A 25,143-nucleotide genomic window follows, 5' to 3' on the forward strand; every position below is an offset into this window, starting at 1 on the left:
CTGGCAGTTGATTATATAATGCTGTCATTTCAAGTGTCTCTGCCCTTTTGTAGCATTTTGTCCTGTTCAAAGTCTGGTACTAGCAAGGGAGAAGCAGCTTTTATTCCTATTAAGGAAACAGATAGAGGTTAATATGTCTCTTCTAATATAACTGGTTTCATGTTATGTAAGATCAGAGCAGGCCTTTGCACATTAAGTTGCATACACCCATGCTTCATTTGGAAACTTGTGTTGCAACTGGACCCCATCCAAACATAATACCAGGAGTGCTTAATGTCCTTAACAACAGAAGAAAACACAATTAAACTACCTCTTCTAGCAGTGTTGTTTGAAATCTACCAATTAAAGTGTATTATCTTAGTGTCGCATTGTGACCATCACTGGGAAACAGAATACAGTGAGCCAATGGATTTCCAAAAGAAAAGTACAGGATACAGGCTTGGGGTTTTTTTTCAACATCACTGTGAAATATTTTTCTATGCTTAAAACCTGCAGGTACAGGAACAAAGGGACACTCCTGCTAAATATACCTCGCAGGCGCAGTCAGAGCAGAGCCTGGCCTGCATGTGCCAGCTGTCCTACCTGAGGTGACCTCTGTCCATCAGCTTTCTCACTTGCCTTGCCACCGTGTTCACGGCAGGTATGGGGCATTTGGCATCTTGCATGGAGATGTAGATGGACATGAGGAATGTTTTCTACACCTGGTGTGGAAGACCTTTGAGCTGCTTGTTGGTCACCTCTACTTCAGGGTGCCTGATACCAGAGCTTAGATTCTGACCAGAGCAGCTGCTTTCTGCTGAGAAACCCTCATCAGGTCCCCATGTCAAGGGCCTGAAAGCCCTGCCCAGTCCTCTTGCCTCTGACCCACCTGCTCCCGATCTGGTGAATCATGTAATGACCTTGAGCAACCCCTCAAGTCATGACTTCATGCCACTAACGAGGAGGCAGAATTTGAGCTAGGTGGTGTAAGTAGGACAACTCATGTGGGCTGAAAGGTGGTTTCTTGTTCGTAATTTTCTCCATAGCTCTGCTGCCTGCTTTTCTTTGTCCTGTGTCACCATGACCAAGGGGCATCAGTGATATTTGCCCCAGGAGCCTGCCATCAGCAAGACTTCTGTGCTCCTGTTCCTGCCACTGGCTTGGGACTGCATGAGCATTTTTGTCTGTTATAAAGCATTAAGGCTCTCATAGAACACTGGAAGTTGCAAAAGACACTCCGGTTTCCTCTGTGTGTCAGGTTTTTGGCAACAGTGAAACTCCACAGGGACTACTGTTTGTCTTTACGCAGAGATAAATATTCAAATTGCTTTGGCAACAGCTGGGCCTTTATTCAGAGATTAGCTTCACATATCTTTATGAATTTAAAAATCAGTTGGGATCCTGACCATTGACACTTAATGACTTCCTGTTTTTGTCTAAGATGCATTTTTTATGGCTAAATGGCTTTGTTTTGTCTTCCGTGAGGGAAAAATGAGAGGGCTGCCTCTCTTCTGTAGTCATTAGATCAGTGGCAATATCCATTTTTTCTTAACAGCCTTAAGATTTGAGAGATTCAAATGGATATGGATAGGCTTTTGTTTTCAGAAAGCATCTTGAATATGCTTTCTTTGGAAGATGTCCTTTAAAACCAAAACATACATTTGAAATGAGGGGATACTCTAACACCTTTGGTTTGCGCCCATCATTTGAAAAATAGCCCCAGTCTCCTCCATTTGCATTAGTTTTCTCCTGCAGAGATGTCAACCAAAGATTGTTTTTCTGTGGCCAGATCAGCTGGCCAGAGACCAGCAAACTCAATTCACAGCAGGCAAAGAATGACACCATGCAAGTGCTAACGTGGTACAGAGTTCAGTGAGTACCCATGAAGTGAACCAGCCCGTTCTGACAGCTTGCTGCTGCCCGTGTCTCCTTTTTCTCTTCAGCATGTTTTACTTCAATATTGGCCATCCTCAGGTTTTTCTGTCTGTTGTCATTTTGGACTTCAGAAATTTCAGACATTGGCAAGACTGACAGGAACCTGGAGACTTGTATCTAAAACATCTGCAGCTGGTGCAAAGCTCTGTGGAAAGGCTATCCAGAGTCCAAGTGGGAAGATGCCCAGCAGCTCGGGCTTTCAGAAGGGCACCCAGAAGGCTGAGGTGGACATGCCCTACCTCCAGGACCACTTGGCAGCAAGCGCATGATGCGCTGCAAGGAGAGCACTGCCCTTCCTGCACCAGCAGTCATTTCTTAGATCTGATCATAGAAACCTGCTCAGTGTTTCCTCTACTTCAGCCTTATAAACCAAGTTGGTTTTGCTGTGAGCACCGTGCTATGCAAGCTGGCAGAAGGAGGAAGACTGAAAGATGTCAGCCACCCCAAAAGCAGAAATACATAATGGAGGTAGGGACTGGTGATACAACCATACCAGCCACTGGTGTTTTCTGTATACACATTTCCATGCTGCAAGGCAGTTAAGGATACTGGGGGTGTTAAATAGCATTTATTGTCAGTATTTCATGAGTCGCTGTGTTGAGTCAGGTGTATCTTCAATGTGCATTCAGTTGTGCAACAGATGTGGATGCAGAACAGTGTCTGGTTTAAAAGTAGAGACTTAAAGATTTCAAAGAAGAATTTATAGGGCAAAGTATTTAAATGATAAATTGCATTGCTTGTGAACTTTGAGAGAGACTAGAGAAAGCAAAAAACAACAGAAGAGTTTGTACGCCAAGAAGATTATCAGTTGTGGTTGACTGTGTGTGAATTTAGGAGATTTTTTCATTTTATTTACTTTCTCTAACAAGAAGGAAGTGTTCTCCCTGGAAAAGAGATGGGGCAAGCACAGTGTAAGAAAAGACAGGCTGATAGCACATATCACCAGGGTTCTCCTGTATGCCTCTTTACTGAGAATTTTCTCCCATTTCCCTGGGTTTTCCTGCTCCAAACCATCTTATGAGAGGTACATGCAGGATGCTTTTTCACGAAGGTGCAGATTTTAATTATCTTTCCTTTGTTTTCGTTTCTCATTTTACACTACTGGCGATATTCCCCCTGCCCCTCACACATACCGTCTGGTGCAAAACCCAAAGTTTCCACTGCATCACTGTTTCTCAGCTAGGAAAACAAAGCGACATTTTGCACTCAATCAGTGGTAATGTAAGTGTGCTACTTTTTCATCCAGGAAACTCCATGAATATAGACACCTTAAATAAATAAAGTGTTTGGGCAGCACCCTTTTCAATGAGACAGTTTGTGCTGACAAGATTGCATGCTGCTCCCCATCCTGCCTGGGGTACTTTGCAAGGATGCTCTTCCAGTGCCATCCTGACAGCGACCTGTGGAGTCAGTGGATGAAGGGACGTGACTCTCATATCTTGATTTGTACAGATTTCTATGAATCTAGCATGGGATTATTTTACCTGTATTAATCCAGACCATTTGTGGCAGCCACATTTTATATTTTCACATAAGAGTCCCATGGGTGGGCGTAATCCTTACCCAGTGCTGTTTCCAGCAACAACTACAAATAATAACAAAAGTATGTTTTCATTCACCAAGAACCATAAGCTATATTGTAGTAATGTTGTGGCAAATCAAGGACAATGATGTCAGACTCGAATTAGAAGAATGACGCCTACACTCTGTGTGCTTGAAGCACGATGAATGGTCTTTGCAGGTCCTTTGCATTTATAATAATTCAGCATTCATTTTGCATTTAATGCTGTAATATTTCTATCTGGAGGGAAACAATGCGTAGCTATAAATAAGCTCTATGTCACACAGTATTTATCTCTATTCATGCTATGCACACGAGGGTATGCAGTGTGATAAGGAGGCTTATTGATACAGCTTACAGATGGGGAGGGCATGAAGAAGTGCAGTTGTACTGCAGCTGATGAGCAAGTGGCTGTCCCTGCTGAGGGTGCAATTGTGTGGGGATATGGAAAATGCCAGCCATTTCTGAAGCCCTTGGTGGCTGAAGCTTTGTTAAGCAGAGCTAGGGCTCTCTGCTTCTGTGTTTGCTTTCAATCAGCAAGGCAGCTGCAACGCCAGCTTTCCTCTGCACCTTCCCAGAGGTGGCAGATGCTGCACAGCAGGCAGGCCACCACTTGCCTGCAGCTTGTTTTGGATGCAACAATTTGTTTTTCTTTTGCTGTGCTTTCCTCACCTTCCAGCTTCCTCTCCCAGCCACCCGCCAGCCGTCTGTGCTGCTGGATTCAGTGTGGCGAGACCCTGCTCCCTGTTGGTGACCAGAGGTGATGTTCAGTGTCCTCCTGGTCCTGGTGGAAGAAGTGGTGTGGCTGCCCAGGTTCACTCTGAGACCAGGGTTTGAAGAGCTCTGTGAGATGGGCCCTTTCCATATTTCTCTACCTCTCTAAAACAGGTCTTCTCCATATCTCTCTCTCCTCCACATCTCCCCTGCATGAGGAGCCAGCAGGCTGCTTGAAGCCGTGCGGGGAAGCAGCAGAGTCTGGGTGCACACCCAGAGGGATGGAGGAGGGCTCACAGGAGGGACACGCAGTGGTTTAGGATGAAGAACAGGAGTGTTTCAGGAGAGGGATGTAGTTGCGAGGGCAAGAGCTTGAGGATGACCTCCCTCACCCTCCTTCCATCTCTGTCTGCCTCATTGCTTTCTGCTTGAAATGGGCTTTTCTCCTCCTTCGTGAGAAGCAGCCTGATGGGCAGAGGAGCGGCTGCCAGGCTGTGAGCAGAGCGGTGTGTGACTTGGCAGGAGCAGAGGCGCTCCTTTTATTTCACTATTGTGAGCAAGAGGAAAATGAGCGTTCATGGAACAAACACTGTCTTATGCCATTCAAAGCAAAAAGACAGAGAGAAAAAAAAAAAAAGAGAGAGAGAAAAAAAAGTAGTGCTGCTGCTTAGGAAAATACTTCGTCTGCTGATGTGTGAAGTTGCAAGAGCAGCTATCCTGCCTGGTGACTGGGAGGTGACCACATGAGGGCCCTCACTGCCAGGGCTGGATTGTGTTCACTGCTACCACGGGGACATCACTGCGGGGCACATGGCTGTGGAAGGAGTATAAGGAGTATGGGGCCTGGACCTGGGGATGGGACAAGGTTGGTTCTGATCTACCCTTCAGCTCACTGAAAGACAAAGAGAAGATACTTAAGACAAGCTGGCAGTGTTTCTCCTTGCTCTTCGACATCCTTACCACAGTGTCTAATCTTCCCTCCAGTTATTTTAGTTTCTCAGGAGAGGAATTCATACTTGCTTTGTTTCTTAACAAGTTTTTGCAAATGCAGGCATCAGTGTAAGACAGTCTGCCCTGTAGGAAACCAAATCATCCTGAATGGTCTGTTCTTGGCGATAAGCTAAACCAGCAGGCATGGCTGGATGCTGTGACACAGAGGTGATCTCACATCTAGCCTTGAGGTAATATTTCTATGTTTTCAAGTGTGTTTTTTCATATTCTTTTTTCCCACTTTATCTTGTGATGTCTGAAGTTTGTTGTGTTGGTCCTGCAGAATCATCCTGAGAGGATCGAGTTCCTAGCAATGAGTGATGGGTTTGTCCGTGTTTATTCTCATGTAGCTTGTTTCCTTTACACTAATGTTTTGTTGGAGTTCTTTTCTCTTACCTTGTTCAAGTCACTTGTTTTTGTATGATTTATTAAGCTTGGTTTCATGTCTATTGACCACAATGGTGTTATGCTCTTGCAGACGCATCATGATGTGATGCCACAAGTTTCCAAGCTTTCATCTACTATAGAAATACACCTGACAGGGGTTCAGGGCAGACTTGATGTAGTTTCACTGTGGTCACTGGAAAGCTTTCAGTGGGCTTCTGCCACAGCACAGCAAACAGCACAAAATGGTGCTCAGGAAGCGGGGCTTTCAGTTCTGGGTATGATGTACCACACAGCAAGTTCCAGAAGTTGAGATGTGTTTCTTGACTGCTTTGTTCTGTCTCATATTCTGCTGTAAAATGTGCTTCCAGATCTATAGCAAGACTTCACCTCTCATCTCATTAAATCTTTTTAAAAGACGCTGTGCCATTTCTTCTAGTTTCCCCATGCCTTCCCACCTCTTAGCCAGCCTCTCAGCCTGACAGACACTTCTTCATCAGGTCCATCTTCCCAAGCCCCAGGGCTGAGCTCAGCTATGCATCCTAGGGTGACCAGGCATCTGTGCTCCTCAGCCCCTCTGGGACATACTGTCTGCACTTCATTTATGCCTACAGGGCTCTCCTAGTGCTGTGGCAGGACAATGACATGTCCACACAGATGGTCTGATTTGATTCTTTGAATGCAGGTGATCTTCTTTGTATGTCATTCTAGTGTGGGTTTCACTGTGTCTGTGCCACGTAGAGATAGACCTGCAAGTTGCTTGAGCTGTCAGCAGTGCTCCTGAGCAGAAGAATATGTCAACACTTTGAATTATGATGAAACCTTTTCAGTATGTAGACAGCAGGAAACACGCAGAACTCATTGTTTTATTGAACGTGATATTTTTAGGTATTCGGTGTTTGTGAAATCAGTGCACAGCTCGTTTCATAAAAGGGAAGAATTTAACCTCCCTTTCAGCTTGTAGCGCTTTGCTTTGGAGTACTTTTGGTGAGTACTCCAAGAAAGAAGCTGAAAAAATAAATTTCAAGCTTTTTCATTCCAGGGAAATAATTCCACTTTTAACAGATGACGTCTGAAGTAACGGGAGCCTGGCATTTTTACTTTCCTCACTCAAACATGCCCTCACCGTGTGTGATGCTGTCCAGTGTTTTCCAGGGTTCTGACAGTTAAATAACAAGCGAGAAAACCCGAGTCATTGTTTGTGTCACCGTTTGCAAGCGCTCATTCACTTAATAAGCCACAGGAGCCATTAGCATGGTGGAAAGTTGTGCTAGGAAAATCCCAGGGGCTAAAGAAAAACAAAGCCTGCTAGACTGAGTGGGGCTGGCTTCCATAGATTTGCTTCCCAATACCAAATGGGCCGTCTGCTCAAAAGTGTGGAACTTGCTATGCTTGCCCAAAGGTCAGTCTTGGATGTTGTGTGGAAGAAGCCAGTTGGAAACTCAGGGACTTACCTCTGATGTGTGAAGCCATGTATTTCTTCATAAACAGTGCAGTTTGTGAGACCTAGCCAAGACACTGTGGAGCTCAGGGTTTCCAGGACTCCACCTGAGATCAGACTTCAGTCTCTAGCTCAAGCTAAAACAAAGTCCACCATTGCCTCGCTGGCTAGGAGTGTGAGTACAGCGCACATCACTTCTGCAGTGAGTAGTTTAGTTCGCAAGATTTGCTTAGTTTCTGCAGGAACCAGCCCAGCAGAGCTGCTTTGCATGGATGGCAGCCTCTGAACCAACCTGGGTAATGTGCACATAAAGAGATGCAGTTTTCTGCTCTTGAGGGAATAGATGTAAGGAAGGAACAAAAGTTCTTGGCCCTGGCTTCATATACTTTTTTCAAGGGTTGCTGGAATCCAAAAGACATGCAGACAATAGCTATGGAGTGGATTCATGTGTCTGATGCCACCTCAGCGTGGGAGAATTTCAGCCCTCTTCTGTAGATTTACTGGCAGACCCTAACAAAGTCATTTGGCAGAAGAAGTCAGGGCTTTGTACTGGCAGCTGGCAGCTCGCCTCCAGATACTTTCCCTGTTGGAGTGTTGTTGGCCAGCAAAACGATAGGCATTGAGGGGCACTGTGCCACTGATGTTTGCAAGCAAGCTCAGTTTGGAGTTGATTTTTGGTGTGTTGAAAGCCTGTCTGTGCTTTCCTGGTTGGCATCCAGTGTCTGTAGCACAGCACACCCTGCAAAGCTGTTTGGAAACCACTTTCCTGTTGACCTAAGTGAGGTTGGTGTGTCCAAAGGGAAAGGTGTAACACAGCAGCTTCTTGGTGGGCACAGCGAATAGATGGACTGAGATCAGCCATGACACCCACAGAGCATACTGCTGCCAAAAAGAAGGAGGTGGTGTGTTAGCACATACCACAGTGACACAGGAACCCACTGTGAGCAGCGCTGGCTGGGTAGTGTTGGGAAGCCCGTATGGCAGCTCCTGTGCTGAGACCTCTGGCTCATGATAAAGCTTCAGTTCCCACCTCCACCAAGCATGTCAGCCTGGAGAATCTCAGGAGCACCATCTTTGCTCTGACATAATTGTTGTGCAAGGGCTTCCCCATGGTGTCTGTATTCTAAACATCCTTAACCTTGGAATAAGCATTGCCATTCACTCCTGGAAAAATTCAAGTCATTCTGATTTCATTTCTGCATTGAACGCAGAATTATATTCTGGGCTTTGTCCCTGTCAGAGCTTTACAAAGTAGGGAAGGGAGGGGGAAGCATTTTAATCAGGGTAAGGCTCTTTGGTATTTACCCTATTGAAGCCTGAGGAGCCACTGAATTTCTGCTGAATGGAGCCCTAAGAAAAGATCTGTTGAAGGACGACATTTCAGTGCAAGAAGGATGTTTAGGACTTTCCATTACATAATGGGACTGAAATGGATTGACATGACCCAGGCTTTTTTTTCTCTTGAGAATTGCTGCCTGCACCACTTTTTCTGTTACTGCTGCTTCAGTCACAGCAGTCACAAAATGGCTTTCTTTGTTACTAGCTAGAGAAGTAAATTACAGCATTGTTTCTGCTGATCAGCAGATTGATTAGTCACAGGTCTCTAACTAAAGAAAAAGGTGTTCCTCATCATCAGTGTTAAATGCAAGTGTACGTGCCAAGCAGAAAACAAATGGTGAGAGTGGAGAAGCACCTTGCTCGTGTGATAGGCTGCTCATAACTATTTGTGGGTCTCTGAAAGGCAGCCATCTCATCAGGAAATAGCATGAGAAAGATATCTCGAAAAAGAAAACTAAATTTCACCGCTTCCACTTGGATTGCTGTAGAATCCTGGAAGGGCTTGGGTTGGAAGGGACCTCAAAGATCACCCAGTTCCAAGTCCCTGCAGTGGATAGGGCTGCTGACCACTGGATCCACACGGTGTGTGACCAATTCTGTTGTGTTTTGACTTCTGTTTTTCCCTCTAGGTGCTTTCATAATCTGCTGGACCCCAGGGCTTGTCTTGCTTCTCCTCGATGTGTGCTGCCCACAGTGCAATGTCTTGGCCTACGAGAAGTTCTTCCTGCTCCTGGCAGAGTTCAACTCCGCCATGAACCCCATCATCTACTCCTACCGGGACAAGGAGATGAGCGCAACCTTCAAGCAGATCCTCTGCTGCCAGCGCAGTGAGAGCGCCAACGGCCCCACCGAAGGCTCCGACCGCTCGGCCTCCTCGCTCAACCACACCATCCTGGCCGGCGTCCACAGCAACGACCACTCGGTGGTGTAAAGGCCCTGCCGGCCGCCACGCCGACAGAGCTGCCCTGGGGAGGTAACCCACTCACAAGATTTTCTCAAACACTAATGGACCACAAGCGCTTCTTTTCCAGTGAGCCCGGTGCGGCGCTGTGCCGGCATCGCCGTGCTGTGAGACCTTTGCCTTCTGCTTGTGGAAGTGGAAAGCAGAGACCTCGCAGCAGAGCTGGCCCCTGGGGAGCCTCGCTGAGACTTCATTGGCCCTTGCAGCGCCTTGGTGCCAGTCTGAATAAACTGATTAATTAAGCTTATACCTGCTTCACTGCATTTACATGTAGCCACTTAGTCTTTTTAAAAAGGGAGTAAAGGGGATAAAAGTATGCCTTTCATTTAATAGACATGTAATATTTATCACCATCAGCATGCTTTTGATGAACATTTTCTGTGCAGGGAGTAAAACCGTGCTGTAGTCTTCGTATCCTTAGCCACACTGCCATAACTACAGTAAAAGCAAAAGTATTTTTTCTAATACAGGCAACGGGAAGATGATGGGAACTGACTCTCCTTACCTTCGTTACTGGTGTTAGAAAGCATGCATGTTCTGTGTGTATGCGCATTGATCTAATTATGGGGGGAAAAAAGCTCGTTGTAAAGTCTGCAGGAAAGTAGAAAAGCATAGACTGTATTCCAGTGTTTGTTTAGATTATGAAATAAACAGTACTCTAGTCACAAGGTATTTAATGTTCTTCTTTGAAGTGTGGTATGAAATGTGTAACATGTGAGCGGTCCCAGGTTTTTCAGGGTCAACTTTTTAAAGCAGGACACATCTCTAGGCCTACAGTTATGTTGGTAGGCCTTAAAAAAAACGGGGTTTTTTGCTGTTCAAATGCTTTTCGTTCTTATGATGGAAGGGAATGTGATTTTCGGCATGAAAAAAAAGCATACTGTTTAAGGAGATACTTGTAATTAGAAACAAAGCAATTTCTGTGTCTTGCACTTAGAAATGTTTATGGGGCGTCTTTAAGTTTATTTACCTTGCATTTCAAAAGCAGTGGGCTACTAGGAACCAAGGTACAACTCTATTTTGTAAAGTCAAGACCAAATACTTAGTAGTCTATTGCAAATAGATGAACTTTTCTGTATATTATAGCCACACTTGCACATTTTTATGAAAAGCTAAGCTAACAGATGGACTTCTTTATTATATGTGGCTGTTTCAAACAGAAATGCCACTAACATGAATGTCACTTCCCAAGAATCAAAGGTGTTAGTCAAAATTCCCTGACAGAAATAAACAGAAGCAACGGTGGGACTTTGCAGATAAAGAACATGGGACCTTTCCCTGAGAAATTATGTTCTTCTAATGGTGTCAAATATATATATATAGCAGTAAATTCCTAGGACTGTTCTCTTTATAGAGCAGAAAAAAAAGGAAAAAAGAAAAAAAAAAAAGAAAAAATCTGAGGTGTATCAGTCAGTGTAATGTATTGGATGGAATGTAATGTAAGGCGCAATATTCTCCCATGTGGGAAGGAAAGAAATGGAGAGTATCAGCTTATTACAAAACAGAGTTTTTAGCATCGCTGTTTAAAATCATGGGGGGAAAAGAAATTGCTTCAAAAACGTAAGATGGAGGGAAGAACAAGTGAGCAAAATCTGACTCCACTGGATAAAGTGAGAGCTTTGCCACTGCTTTCAGTAAAACTGAATTTCACTTGTACTCTTGAGCCAAATTTGTATGGACAGTATTGAAGATGTGAGGAGAGGGGACAGAAGAAGCACTGTCTGCCAGCTGACCGAGGTATCCTATGTGGTGCTTCCTTTGGACAAAGCAGAGGTCTTTTTCTGACTGTATAAGAGCAAGTGAATCTGAAGGTCGATTCGTGTTTTGTTCATGTGACGGTACTGAGAAAGAGAACAGGCAGAATGAGCTTTTCCATTTAAAAGCATCTGCTTGGTAAGCACAAATGTTTCATGGTGCCTGCATGATGGGCAGGCTAGTGCAGGTAGGCAGAAGAAAGGAGAGGGTAAAAGTGTCTCCACAGAGAGGGGGCGTCTGAGAAACATATTTTTTTGTTATTTCAAGAGTGCTCCCTGGATCCAAAGATAGCACTCTTTCACGTTCCTCCCTTCCACACAAAAGAGGAGCATCACGCACACTGTGTTTTGGGTTGAGGTTTCTCATTTCCTATTGTCCTTTCAACTGCTGTTTGCATGTTCTTTTCAGAGTGAGTTGGGAGGGTGATGCTGAGAAACAGCAGTTTCATTCACCCCAGTTTTCTGTGCTGAAAGTGTGTGGTGGTTCTGGGGAAGCAGTGACTGAATAATGTAACCAGGAACATGATTGCTCATGATGTGCTGCTGGGTCCCAAGGGCCCACGTGAAGATGGATACCCAGGATGGCTTTTCTGTCCTCATCACAACTGCAACAGGTGGCAGATGCTGCCAGGTACGTCAGTCAGACCTTCTCCAATGAGACTCTGTTATTCAAGAAGCTGGACCTGATCTTCTGGATTCTTAACAGCAGATAAAATTCACTTGTGGGATAGATTAACCTGAGAGCACTTCTGGCAGCATGTGGCTTTTTCTTATAGAAAGTGAAGTGCGATGCTTTCGATCAAAGGCAACGAGATGCAAAAGTTTCTTCTAAGATTCCACTACAGGGACTAACTGAGCATGTGGCTGCTGTTTAAGGATTTAATTAGTGCTTTGTTTTATTGACATGATCTCCCTATATCCTTAAGAAATCTGATCTGTGGATTGTTTCTTTGCAAGCTAATGAAATTAAAGCTGCTGTGAGCAAAGAAAATAAAATCAAGAGCTTGGAGCAGAAGGATTTTTGCTCTCTCCTTTAGAGTGGCTCCCATGCCATTTGGTTTCGTCTCCGTTTTTTGGGGTTTTTTTCAACTTTTTCTTCTCCATTCAGGTTTTACCATCTTCATTATGCAGATGTAGAGTTCACTGACTGCTGTGTGAGAACATGGTTCAAAGTACTTGGAAAAAAATTGTTCCACTTATTTTTCTTATCTCCAATCCTGCGAAGTGTTTTAGAAGACTTCTTAAAATACCAACAGTCCTCCCACAGTCATTAAAATTCTTGTGTTGCTGGCTGCCTCTGGTCCGAGTAAATCCTCTCGAAGTTCAAATGTAAAAGTGTTTCAGCAGTTGTAGCAGCAGGAGTTGGGTATTAACGGCAAAATGGCTGATGAAGTCACTTGCAGGTCAGAGAAAATGTCTTTTTTTCCTATTTCTTTTATCGAGTAGCAGCGCAGGTTTGGAAAGTAATAGAAAAGATTGCCCTTTATTGAGGGATTATTAACTAAGATTTTAATTCCTTATTGCTATCACATCTGCTCTTACAGTCTGGGTGACAGGCTGTTTTATGGAGCTGTTAGTCACAGCATTTACACGAAAAGCTGAGAACATTCTGTGGTTACCACAGTGAATTTCTTGTCAACCTTTTTATTGTTTCATGTTCTCTGGGATATGTTGGTAGCTTCATGCTGGCTGCTGATTAGGATGCTGAAAGCTGGGCACATAACTGACACAAGGAGAAAAGGGAAACCATTAAAGAGCTTCTTCAGGGCTTCCTCAAATCCAACCTCACCTGTCCACAATGCACCAGCAGCTGGGTTATTTAAATAGTTGCCCCAGGGTCAGCTCTTTAACTCTGTCCTCCCCAAGTGGTGAATGCTGCGTTACTTTAAAAAGCTGGCAGCAAAAGCTTGCCCTGGTTCAGCAGGCATGCAGTAAATGCTCTTGTTGCAATCTAAGTCTGGGTGATTTGCGTGTCAGAGACAGAAGAATATATTTTTATGACTGAGGTCTTAGTTTTGCTTCCGCTCCCAAGTAACTTGCCAGTGTCAGTTTAAGTTTCTCCCCATATGTTGCATGTAAGTTCAGGTAGCTCCAAGGAATATATCTTTTGGGCTGTACATCCATGGACCCAGCCACATCCAGTCCAGGTCACAGGAGCAGTCTGCCATGGAAAGCTCAAAGCATCCCAGATTAGAAAGCACGTTATACAGCTTCTTCTGACCTTCCCATTGTCTTGGAAGTATGCTAGCAGATCCCAGGCTTAACTACTATGAACCAGCTGGAGTTTCTGCAATGCTGTCACCACCAGCCGTGTACATCCTCATTGCTGTAATTGCCTAGGTACTAAAACCACGCTGGAATTAAAGAGGACACCATCAACAGGAGAGACTTTGATACAAACACTACTACTTTTATTTATAGGGAAGTAATGAAGGCTGTAGTGAAGGTTGATGCCAAAGTTGAGCATTAAGGTCATTTCTCCAGGACATGGCCTTCACTTTATGTTGAGGTGTGACCTTGTCCCATGGTACCTCTTGGTCCTTCAGGTCCCTGAGGTGGGTTAGGGCTCACAGAGGTCAGCCTGAAATAACAGTTAATATTTCCACATTCTGCAGAAATCATACATGTCAAATATGGACTTCTTTTTTGGTCTGTTACATGGCTTGCCTGCATAACAATTTGCAAGTGCTATGCTTAACATTACTAAATCAGAGTGAAAGCTGACAGAGTAGAAAAGCCCCAGATCTGGAATCCTACACTAGCATTCTGCAGCAAAGTTTGACATACTATCTCCCCTAACATCCTTGTGGGTAACCTTAGGAGTGTGGAATACATAGGTAGACAGTGAGGTAGATTTAAAACTGGCTGACTGGCAGGGCTCAAAGTGTTGTGATCAGCAGCACAGAGTGTTAGTTGGAGGCCTGTAGCTAGCATGGATTCTTTTGGGTACGTACTGGGTCTGGTCTTCTTTAGCGGGGGTTAGACTGGACAATGTAAACGGGTCCCTTCCACACCCTATGATTCTGTGGTTCTTGAGCTTGCTAACTCAGTAGGTACATATCAGTCTTGACTAAGATAATATTTGAAAGACTGTTGCCACTTGTGTTAGACACAACTAGTACTAAGGTGTGACCCTTTTGCTTTGTTCCAAATCTGCAAGTGAAAGAGACAGTAGGTCTCCAATGGGAAAAAGAAAAAGGAAAAAAAAAAAAAAAAAAAGAAGAAGAAGAAGAAGAAGAAAAAGAGGCAGATGTAAAAGCACAAAAGGAGATGAAAGTATGCTGCTGTGTCCTGTAGTAAAAGGAAATCGAACACACCGATAAGCCGACAGAATTTTAAGAAGGGCCTCCATGAAATGTTCCCTTACGCCTGCGATAAACTGCTGATAACCAGAAGTGTATGTGAGAGACTCGGGAATCTGCCCATTTGTTTTCCCATTTAAACAAAACCATGTTTATATCTTGCAAGTACAGAGAGAGCCAATGAGATATGGCAAACAATTTTGCCGTTAAGTGCACTTACTGTAAATGTTTAGAGGTTGTATCTAGTACAATAAGTATTTGGCATGTGTAATATGGAGCATGCAAGAAATGCCCTTCGTTGGGAGAGATGGTGTTTTTGGGTGTGGAGGGGAATTCTTCACGTAGTGTGTCTGTGCAGAGGTACGAGCCTGCCTGTCTCAGGCACGGGGACAAAATGCAGGGACAATGAAGGGCAGGTTGTTTCACAGAAATCATACAATCATTTCTGCTCCTGGTTCCAACCTGCCCACCCTTCTCTATTCCATGTCCACATTTTTACCTCTTAACCCCAGGCCTCTTCACGATGCTTAGAAAAGTCATCCCACAAAGAGACAAGCCTGCTGCTTCTTCTTCCCGTTCCCTCTTATTTTCCTTTCTCCCTCTTTTCTCTCTTTTTCTTCCTCCCTTCACCCTTGCCTTCTTTTTCTTTCTGTGCATTGACATGTTTCTCCCAGAATACATCCGCAATTTTAATTTAAACATATAAGGTCACAGTTTGATTAAACCAGGGCTGGAGAGCTTAAATATGGAGATAAATATGTCCATGCAGATAGGGCATAACTGGTTTATAACTATTTTTGTGCTAATTCCCACTTCGTTAACATTTTGAAGGAGGTCTCAGGGCTGATTGACCCCCTGCCTTGTTAGAGAAGCCGATCACTTACATAACAAGCAAAACGAAGTGCCTGCTTCAGCAAAAATAAAGTTCCTAGATACTGATAGGTATTACTAATAGGGTATTACTAAGTATCTTACGGAAACATAAAAAGGGAAGAGTCTAGTTTTTTTTCCTCTCTCGAAACTTCTTTGGTGATCCATGAGTAACGAATGCCCTGATGATGGGCTTTAAATGGCATGGCATATGTAATGTAAAGCAGCCACATGGGGTTGACTGCTGGATGTAATGACCAGGAAGCCAAAATACACAACTGCTAAATAAATCACACTTTGTGAAAATGGACTGCAATGCCTCTGGGATTTTTTGCTTTAAGACCTGGATCACAGTTTGTTGGCAAAGTTAGATTGCTTATATGGTGATCTGCTAACATTAAACACACAACATATGCAGCAACACAGAATGGGGCTGCAGTGGGCAGCATACCAAACATGAGCATGGAGAAACAGACTTCCTGGGGTGACAGTGCCCAGAACCTGCAGCACAGCCTGTAGGTGGTAACTCACTCACCCGGTACCATCTGCAGCCTGGTACACAAAGATGTTGAGGACCATCAGAACTTTGAAACTATAATCCTGTTCTGGGATGAAAAATGAGGTGTGCACGTCCTCATGTTACTGGTGCAGAATAGTATCCCTTTCCACCAGCATGCTCCTTGGGCAGGGACTCCAGCCTTGGTTGTTGCAATGAACACTGACGTTGCTTTCCTGGGATGACAGACCCACATGTGTTTGGGAACCTTGGACCCGAGCAATTCAAGTAAGGATGCCTCCTCCCTTGGAGCCAGCTGCAGTGCTGGCCCTCGTTTTCAGGAGAGAAGCATAGGAAGGAGATATGATAGGGACAGCCTCTGTAGGGAAAGCTCCTTACTATCTCACTGCTGTGGGTACCATTCTTGTTCCAGGTCTAAAAGCATTTCTATTTTCTTTCCTAACCAGTATGTAGGGAAAAAATAGCCCATGGGAATTACATGAGCTGAAGCAGGAGGCCAGCTCCAGTTGTGCTTCTCAGCATTTGGGAAATACTAAGAAGCTTCAGTTTGCTGGAAGACCCCACCATTAGTCTCCCTCAGGTGCCTACCAGGCTTTTGGCTTTGCTTTAGAAGCACTCTAGCAAAGTGCTTCAGTTTCTCTGTGTTCACCCCAGCACCAAGCTGCTGCAGATGAGCTAGTTCCAGTAAGAGCTGTTACCAGTGAGACTCCTCCACTATTACCTGAAGCCTTCCTCTGCATAGCTCTGTGGCCTTCACATGCCTGTAGATCTGGGAAAGCCCATTGCAGAATCACCAAGCCCACCAGAGTTCAAGAAGCACCTGGACAATGCTCTCAGACATAGAATTCATAGGTCTGAATTTTGGATGGTCCTGTGTGTGAGCCAGGTGATGAACCCAATGTTCATTTGCCCAGAGAAGCTGCGATGCCCAATCCATAGAAGCATTCAAGGCTGGGTTGGATGGGACCGTGGGAAGCCTGATGTGGTGAGGGGCAACCAGGTAACAACAGGGGCTGGAACAGGGTGGGCTGTGAGGTCCCTTCTGACCTAGGATATTCAGTGGTTCTATGATTCTGTGATTATTGTTTATTCTTTCCATCTGAGGATATTCAGTGATTCTATGACTTCCTCTTTCTTACTGCCCTTCTGAAGAGCTCTTCAGGCTCTTCAATTAGTGTTAGTTTCCACTGAGCCTTCTCCAGGTGTGTGCCACAACTGGTACAATTTCCTTGTAATTTCATGGTACAAAAAGGGAACCAAACACAGCACATGGAGAATGCAGACGTGAAGAATTTCTGAGAGGGAAGGGCAGCATGGGAGAGAACCCCTACCTTCACTGCAGGATTTTGTAAGTCAGTGTTTTAAAGGCTTTCTGGCAAGTTCAGACAAGCTTTTCTGTTGGTCCTTGTTTTTTGTTGTTGTTGTTTTTTAACTTCTTAAAATGAATAATGCTCTTTTCATGGCATGACTTTTTCCTCTTTTTCCTTTTTTTTTGTCTGAGAGACTTTGTTGTTTTAGGTGCACTTCATTTATTAAGAGCTAAAAAAGCCAACTGAAACAAGGATCAGCCTTCCCATTTCCCACCCACACTCAAGGCGAATTTAAACTGTTTTCATATAAATGGTGTTTTACCACTAAAAGATATGAAAGATGCTTCAAGGACTTACACTGGTTCTGTTTTTTTCAGTTCTCTGTTTTCCCAGGTCTCACAATATCTGGATATTTTAAGGCTTGTTCTGCCACAGATTTTGAAGTTTGTACATTCTTCTTGTCCTCAAGTGTCTCTTTGCAATCCTGCTTTTTCAAAATATGTAAACACTCCTTAGTTCAAGGGAGTTACTCAAAAATGTGCCTCGTTTGAGATAGGCCAGCTGCTATTGCCTCCCAGACCCCTCTCTTCTGTGCTGACAGTGAAGGCTGAGCTTCAGACACAACTGGATGCTAGTGACAATTATTTTGTTTAGAAATGATGTCAAAGAGGATGCCAGCAGCATACGTATGTTATTATCACAGATGCACTGTCCTTTGGGAGCACTGGCTGCCACCATGGCATTGCTTAAAGAGAAACCATGAAAAAAATGATTTCCTACACTGGAGCAGGTTAAGGGCTTTATTTCCAAAACTTAATCACTGTATCCTTGCATGGCCATGCCTTGGGATGAGCTCTTGTTTAGTCTCCAGAACATGTGTCCATTCTCCTGAGGCTCCTCACAGCAGTGTTGATAAACACATGGTGGGATGAGGCCTGCTTGCCCTGGGGTGGAAAGAGAAGCCTGTCAGCGGGCTCAGGAGTGTTCCTGCACTGCTTCTTGGTTCATGTGGATCAAAGCCCAAGTTGGCCATTCCTGGTTTCCCCAGCAAAGCAGACGTCAAGAGGAACTGCGGGCTTGATGGCCAGATCTCCCTTCTTTCAAATGGAAGCATGCATAGCATCTGTGTTGTGGCGGCTGTTATCGCCTAGGAACATGAGACATGTTTAATGACTTATGCTAAGTGCACAAATAAAACACAATTGCAACACTGGCAGCACATTTGCTTAGATAAATTCCATGGAAACTTGCAAGGTTGTAAGACTTTCACTCAAGAGGATGGGGGGTTTTGTTATTATTTTGTATTTCTTCATGGAAAACTGAGAGAAGCCACACAGCATGACTTTTTTTTTTTCTAGGCAGAGCAGACCTCAAAGCTGAGCAAGTGTGAAAAGCACAGAGGGCAAAAATAAAGGGAGAAATTATGTTTTTCAGTCAACTTCCATGATGGCAGCTTCCTTTGCAAACAAACCATGTAAACCTAAGCTGCCCTAGGACTGCAGTCCTTGGAAACTACCCTCAACCGCTTCTCAATCCAGCCTGCAGACAGTGAAGCCGGAGAAAAATATCTGGCTGCAGAGGCTAGATCTTACCTGGCAAGGTGGAGGAGGCAGAATCTGGAGGAGATGATGGAGGTGAGGGAGCACCAGCGTCAGCTTTATGGCACTTGGTGGTGCTTGATGTCTACAGCTTAGCTGAGAAGGATATATCCAAAGGTGAATATGACTTCATTCAAGTGACAGGGTCCTCACTAGGGGGGTGGAAAACCCAGCAGTCTGATGTTCTCCCATTTCAGTAGAAATGTTCACCCATTTCCTGGCAAATGGACATTTCTGGCTTGCATTGGCTGACCAGGAGTTATCTCCCACAACAGATGCAACCAGCAGGATGAATACACCTCCCACTTTGCAGCAGGATTTAGGGATTTTTTCTCCCCAGTATCTGAGGAGCATGTTGGAAGACTCCTGCAGCACAGGTATGGCTAAACTTGCCATTTTGCTAGTGAGCAGACAAAAAGTAGTTATATGAGCAAAACACCTACAAAGTCATCCATACAAAATCAAGTTAAAAAGCCTATGTAGCACGATTGTCTCTGTTAATTTCTAGTGCCCAGTTCCTTTATTTGCTGTAAGTAATTTTCAGGCTATTTCCTCACAGAATTTACCCATCTGAAGAAGCATGATGTTTAGGTAGAATGCTTTGACTGAACATTAGAAGGACTTTTCTTTCAAGTGTCTCACACCACTCATTAGTGAGGCCACAGTCATTTTGCTGAGTATGATGCAAGAAACACAACTCTCTTTGCATGAATGTGTCTGCAGTAGTCCACTTGTGCTTGTGCCAATTCAGGTTATCCTGGTTCAGGAACCAAAAGAAACTGCTGGTAAAAGGCACCTTTGTTCCAGTGCTTTGTATCACTGCGAAAAACCAAGTACTGAAGGAAAAACATCACATCCACCCCAGCATGAACCAGTGAATTATTTCTGATGTAGGCCACAGTCTCCTAAGTAGCTCAGATACTTTTGAAAATATTACTCTTCATCCAAACAAAGTAAAAGAATGGCCAATATTTGGAGTAAGTGGCTTTGCTAGTAATGCTTCTTAAAGCAGCCTCCCACAAGTTCCCACCTTCTGTGAGTAACTTCATAACTGAAAAGTCTGGAGATGGCCCAAACCAAACAGTGTGTTTTTCATTAAGAGTGGAAAAAAATTACACTGTGTGTATAATTTACTATGAAGCCATGTTGTTTGTTATGAACTAACAGTGACATACGTGTGATTTTAATAAAGAAAAGCATGACTTCATTAGTTAACACTCTGTGGAAGTCAAGCATATGATGAAAAACAAAACAGATACAGTTATTCATCAGTTAAGCTACGTGAGCTTTTGCAATAAGATCACCAGGCTGGGTGGGCTTCTGCCTCTTCCTTCTTCCCTGCCCTGTCACAACCCATTTGTGATTGAATTTGTCCCTGCAGCTGGCAGTGGAGAACTGTGCTGAGATGTGCTGTGGCTGTGGTCCCACCTTGTACCCTCTCCCATGGCTTGGTGCCCACACAGGAGGCCATTGTGCTGATACCGTGCAGCGGTTTGGTCACTGCACTAACCCATGCCTTCACTTCTAGTCCTGTGCGTACCCCAGAGCTCCAAGACACAATGCAAATAACAAAAAGAGAGGAAATAATATAGTTGGCTGAGTGAAATATTGGGCCAATGCTCAGAAGATACAAATAATCTTCCTGGTTCTGCCACAGGTTGTACATGACGGCAGGCAACTTTTGCAGAAGCCGATTTTCACCTCAATAAGGGGCAGTAATTTTCTTCTCCCTGTTCCCTTTCCATCACAAAGTCAACAACGTGGGGAATGCCTTATAGTATTTCATTTCAGCAGAAGTAAGAGTGATAAGTGAGCATCTCCACAAGAGAGCATTTCCACCAAGAAATGAGGCCATTTCTGCAGCACACAAAAGTCCCTTAATCAAGCAGCTGTTGCCCAGTTGAGTCATTGTCAACTCAGGCCTGATCTGGTATGTAATGTACTTACCTCATTCTCTGGAGAAGAGTTTGGACAAGAAAGCAGAAAGAGAAAATGATATCAGAATGCAGTTAGAGGCTATGAATGTTTAGTTAGAGACTAAAAACTAGCAATTAAGGAAGAGGGTAAACTACATGTTCAGTGTTCATAAACCAACGGGAGAAACATAGAGAAAGGTGGATATAATGAATTTAAAGTAAAGTTGAAAAACTTGTGGTCAAACATTGCTGGACCACAGTGCATGAAACTACAAGACTTGATTTTCTGCAGGACTGGAGATGAGGAAGGCACCACAAGACCTGTTTGACAGTAGGATGCTGAAATTGTGTTCAATAGGTAATTATTTTGTTTCCTGAGTTAGCAAGTTTACCATTCACATGAGCCCAGATTTACACAGCTTCTGAGGGAGGTTATGGAAAATGAGTGGGGCCTTGTGAACCCATGGAGTGCTCTTGAAGGTGAGCCTGCAGTACTTAGGAGGAGAATGGAGGGAATGGACTTTGCCTGGAAAACAAGAATCAGAGCGGTGCACTTCCAAAATATGGCTAGAGCACAGAGGGACATTTGTTAGAGCAGTCTGACTTGACAACAAGAGATACATTATGAAGGATTTTGGCTTGTACGTGCTGCATCAAACTCACTAGTGGGTGAGACGTCTGTTGGGTGAGAGTGTGAATTCACCCCATGAAAAAACATAACATAGTTATTCACTGGACACGTTCCCTGGCTATCCCACCTGGGCCTGTTGTCCTTTCCAGGGGCAAATAAATACTGAGATGAAAAGCTTGACCTGCAGTGGAGTAGGGCTCCAGTGACCATGTTGACACGAACTTCTGTGAACTTCCAACTCACAGGTATTGGTTTCCACTGGACTTGTGCAGGATGGAGCCCAAGCCATCCGGCTGCTGGCCCCTCTGTTTCCTGTTGTCATGAGTTTAGTTGGGCTTATTTCTTTCCTCCCCTTTATCACACCTGGAAATGTGTTCTTATTTTCCCTCACAGAAGCCAAGGCCATGGCCACAGCTATGTTTTGCTGAAGCAATCAGCATAACGTTTAATTTAATTGAAACAACCAAGTACATCAAAGATGAAGGAAAGTAGTACAGTGGGTCAAAACTGGCCTCACTGCAGTGTACTCACACCTCTGTGTACAGGCAGAGGGAAAGGCAGTATGGATTTTTTTCCCTGCAAGCATATTCAAAACTAAACAGGAATGTGATGTTAAGAGTGACAAGGTTGGTGCTGTTGGAAGGGATTTGTTTCTAGAATAATTAAAGGTACAGAGCTGATGGCCTCAGAGCACATGCAAGCCTTCTTGTTTAAGTAATTTTGAACCACCTTTGAATTCAGAGATCTGCTGCTTTATCTCAGACTCCTGAAAAAGGTGGAAAGAAAGTTCTACTGACTTCACAGAGATCTCCACATGGCATCAGGGCATAGAAGGGGCACACATGGCATCAGGGACTGAAACCTGCATAGGGTTTCCTACTTTATCCGACAGCAGGCCTCAGGGTGGATGCTCATGATGTCCAGTGGTGCACATCAGTAGTTAAAATGGAATGCACAAAGCAAACCATTTTGACCCATTTGATAAAATTATTTGTTCATTAAAACAAGCACTGTTCTTCAAACAGATCAGTGTTCTTTGGAGGAAAAGAGCATTCCCATGCCATGAAGCCACCAAGTTTGCTGAAGTGTTCCATGCAGCACCCAACAGAAGTGAGGATTTCTTCTACAATGAGAGACCTGACAAATCAGTTGCTGGAGACAACAGACTTTAAAACTATACTAAAATAGATCATTCAAGCTGCTCTCAGAAACACACAAGATGAAATTCAGAAAGTCACCTTCATCCTTATAATCACAATTTTGTCTTATTTCTCCTCAAATATTATGTGATTTAACCCTGCAGGCAACTCAGAGCCACGCAGTCTTTTGCTCACACCCCAGTCCCAGTGGGACAGAGAATCAGGAAAAAAAGTAGAACTCAAATGTTGAGAAAAAAACTATTTTCTAAGACAGAAAAGGAAGGTATTAATTAGTAATAACTACTATATATGTATAATAAACATGCATACATATACATCTATATGCTTACAAAACAAGTGATGCACAACACAATTGCCATTCCCTCCCTGCCCTGCTTCTTTTGTACTCCTCCAGCCCCCTTGATGGCAGAACAGCACAAGAAGTCAAAATATCCTCAACAACAACCAAAGCACTGCTGTGTTATCAGTGTCATTCTACTCCTGAAGCCACAGCATCATTCACACTGTGAGGAAAATCAAATCTGACCCAGCTGATACCAGCATAAAATGCCAAATGATAACATCAAAACCAGAAAAGAATCTTCTGAACGCTGTGTATAAAACAAAGTGGGCACTACCCCTATCCTTTTCAACTGGAAGCTAGCCTGCCTTTGGTGATATGCAACCTCTGAAAACACACAAATGTAAAAACAAAGGCTGAAGTCTGGATTAATATAAGGGACAAAGTTCCCCTGTGATGAGGACTCATACTGGGTCTCTGAGATGCTTAAGTGACAGACAGTGACTTGGGCAGGAAGGCTGCAGTTCTGACTGTAGGACAGTGATAGCACTTGGGTGAGCACTGGTTTTGAGCATCAGACATGGATTTACAAACATCCTTCTCATTACCCTCAAAACACTATTGTTTTTTCTTTCTTTTCTTTTTTCAAATGTAATTTTCATAGGTTGAAATAACATTGACATAATGGCTTAGACCTCCAAGGAAAAGCTTTCTACCGTATACTGAACATCCTGTGTAGAATTATTGCTGATTATGAGGAAATTTTGAAACTTCTTTACCACCAATGAGAATCCCAAACTGTGTAGACATGTTTCAGAGAAGCATTTCCATCCTCATCATCTCCTACAAATAATTAGTGAGCTGCTCATGTCATTCCCTGGAGGTGTTCAGTACGTGTGTAGATGTGACACTTAGGGACATTGTTAGTGGCCATGGAAGTGATGGATTGATGGTTAGATCTTAATCATCTTTTCCAACCTTAATAATTCAGTGATTCTACAATATGTTTCTGAGACCTCAGAAGCGGAAATAACAAATCCTTTTAATTATAGAAAGAACTGGAGCTCTGAATTCAGGTGCTCATCCACAACCAGTTGGGAAAATGTGTGTTTCTAGGCATGTTCTCAACCCTGGAGATTGCCTGGAGAAGCAGCACCCTGAAAACAAGAGAACTGTTCATATTATCAAGGGTAGTTTTCAAAGTAAGCAAAATTAAGATTAATAACCATTTAGTTTGATATTGGCTGATTTTACCTGCTTCCTAGTTGGGTACCCAACTACTTTAAGCTGCTGGGAAATGTGATTTTCTTTGGGATATTCCTTTTTCAACAAATAATTTGGCATCCAAAGGAAAAGTGAAGAGGATGACAGCAAATACAGGTGAAGCATTTTGGCCTTCTTGCCCCTTCTACACCTATTGAGAAAAAGCCTCTGAATTGGCTCAGCAGAAGGCTGTCCTTGAGAGGTGTTGGCAAAGTCTGTAGATGTAGTCATGCAAAAATCCTCGCTGTGCCACAAGGTTTGTGATAAGCAGAGAACTGTGTAGAGCGTGGAAAGCTAAAGGAATGGATATGAGCTTACTGGAGGATGAGTTTGGCCTTTGCTTTAAAGGTCAGGAGAGACTTTCTGAAAGAGCAGGGGAATGCTCAGAATTCCAGGCATGAAGATGGGGCCGCCTTTAGCAAATACCTAGAATTTTTGACCTCCAAGGTTCATCCCAGTGTATCAGCAGGTCCTAGAAAGGTCCTCTTTCCCCCCACAGCTGCAACAGGAGCATTTAGAAGACAGAGCTGCTCTGTATCTGCTCACCACAGCAGCCTCTGACATGAGAAACAGCAAACTCTGACATGGTGAACAGAAATAAAGTATCTGAATGAGTCCAGGCTGCTGGAGGTCTTTCCAAAGATGATCCATCATTCATTAGCACAGACACGTCAGGAGTGCTGACTGCATTTCCTATCATTTTGTGAATGAACACCAGCAGCTGATGAGGGAAGACTAGAAGTGATGACTCTTGGAAAGGAATGGCATGATGACACTCAGCTACTGAGAGGTGTTAACACCAGGAAGGGAGAAAATTTTGGAAAAAGGAAGTGTGGAGGCTGTGGAGAGGAAATGGAAAATGAAAACACAGCCCTAATGGACAGAGGGCTCTTTGTCCACCTGATCTAGAGAGTAATGTCAGCACAAAGCAGTTTGAATCCTATTCCCTTTGAGCCTTCGGCCCACTGCACACACTCTCTGCAGTCAAGCACAGTTTCTTCTTACACACTTGCTTAAAACAGATTTCCTTATGAATCCTGAGGAATTTTCTTCCACTGTTCTTGGCATTACCCTGCCTCCCAGAAAGAGAAGAGTTAACCCAGTGCTGAATAGTTTTCAAACTCTTATCCTCCACGAACTGATTAGCAATAGCAGGTGACATGTTTTGGCTCACTAGGCTTCAGTGGTAGTAAAAAGAGGTAGGAATCACACATGTGCAAACATCTGCAAGATTACCAT

At 43.9% G+C, this 25,143-nt stretch overlaps 1 protein-coding gene across 6 annotated transcripts in view; it reads left to right on the forward strand.

The window, feature by feature from the left end:
* Positions 1-15,495, forward strand: part of LPAR1 (lysophosphatidic acid receptor 1) — a 68,923-nt gene extending 53,428 nt beyond the window's left edge. For all 6 annotated transcript variants that reach the window (XM_072360098.1, XM_072360097.1, XM_072360099.1 and 3 more), the window contains exon 4: positions 8,972-15,495. In XM_072360098.1, coding sequence (XP_072216199.1) covers positions 8,972-9,273 — 302 coding nt within the window. In that variant the 3' untranslated portion in view covers positions 9,274-15,495. The remainder of the gene's footprint in view (positions 1-8,971) is intronic.
* Positions 15,496-25,143: the final 9,648 nt, after the last annotated feature.

The sequence above is a fragment of the Excalfactoria chinensis genome, chromosome Z, assembly GCF_039878825.1.
Source record: "Excalfactoria chinensis isolate bCotChi1 chromosome Z, bCotChi1.hap2, whole genome shotgun sequence".
Lineage (NCBI taxonomy): Eukaryota > Metazoa > Chordata > Aves > Galliformes > Phasianidae > Excalfactoria > Excalfactoria chinensis.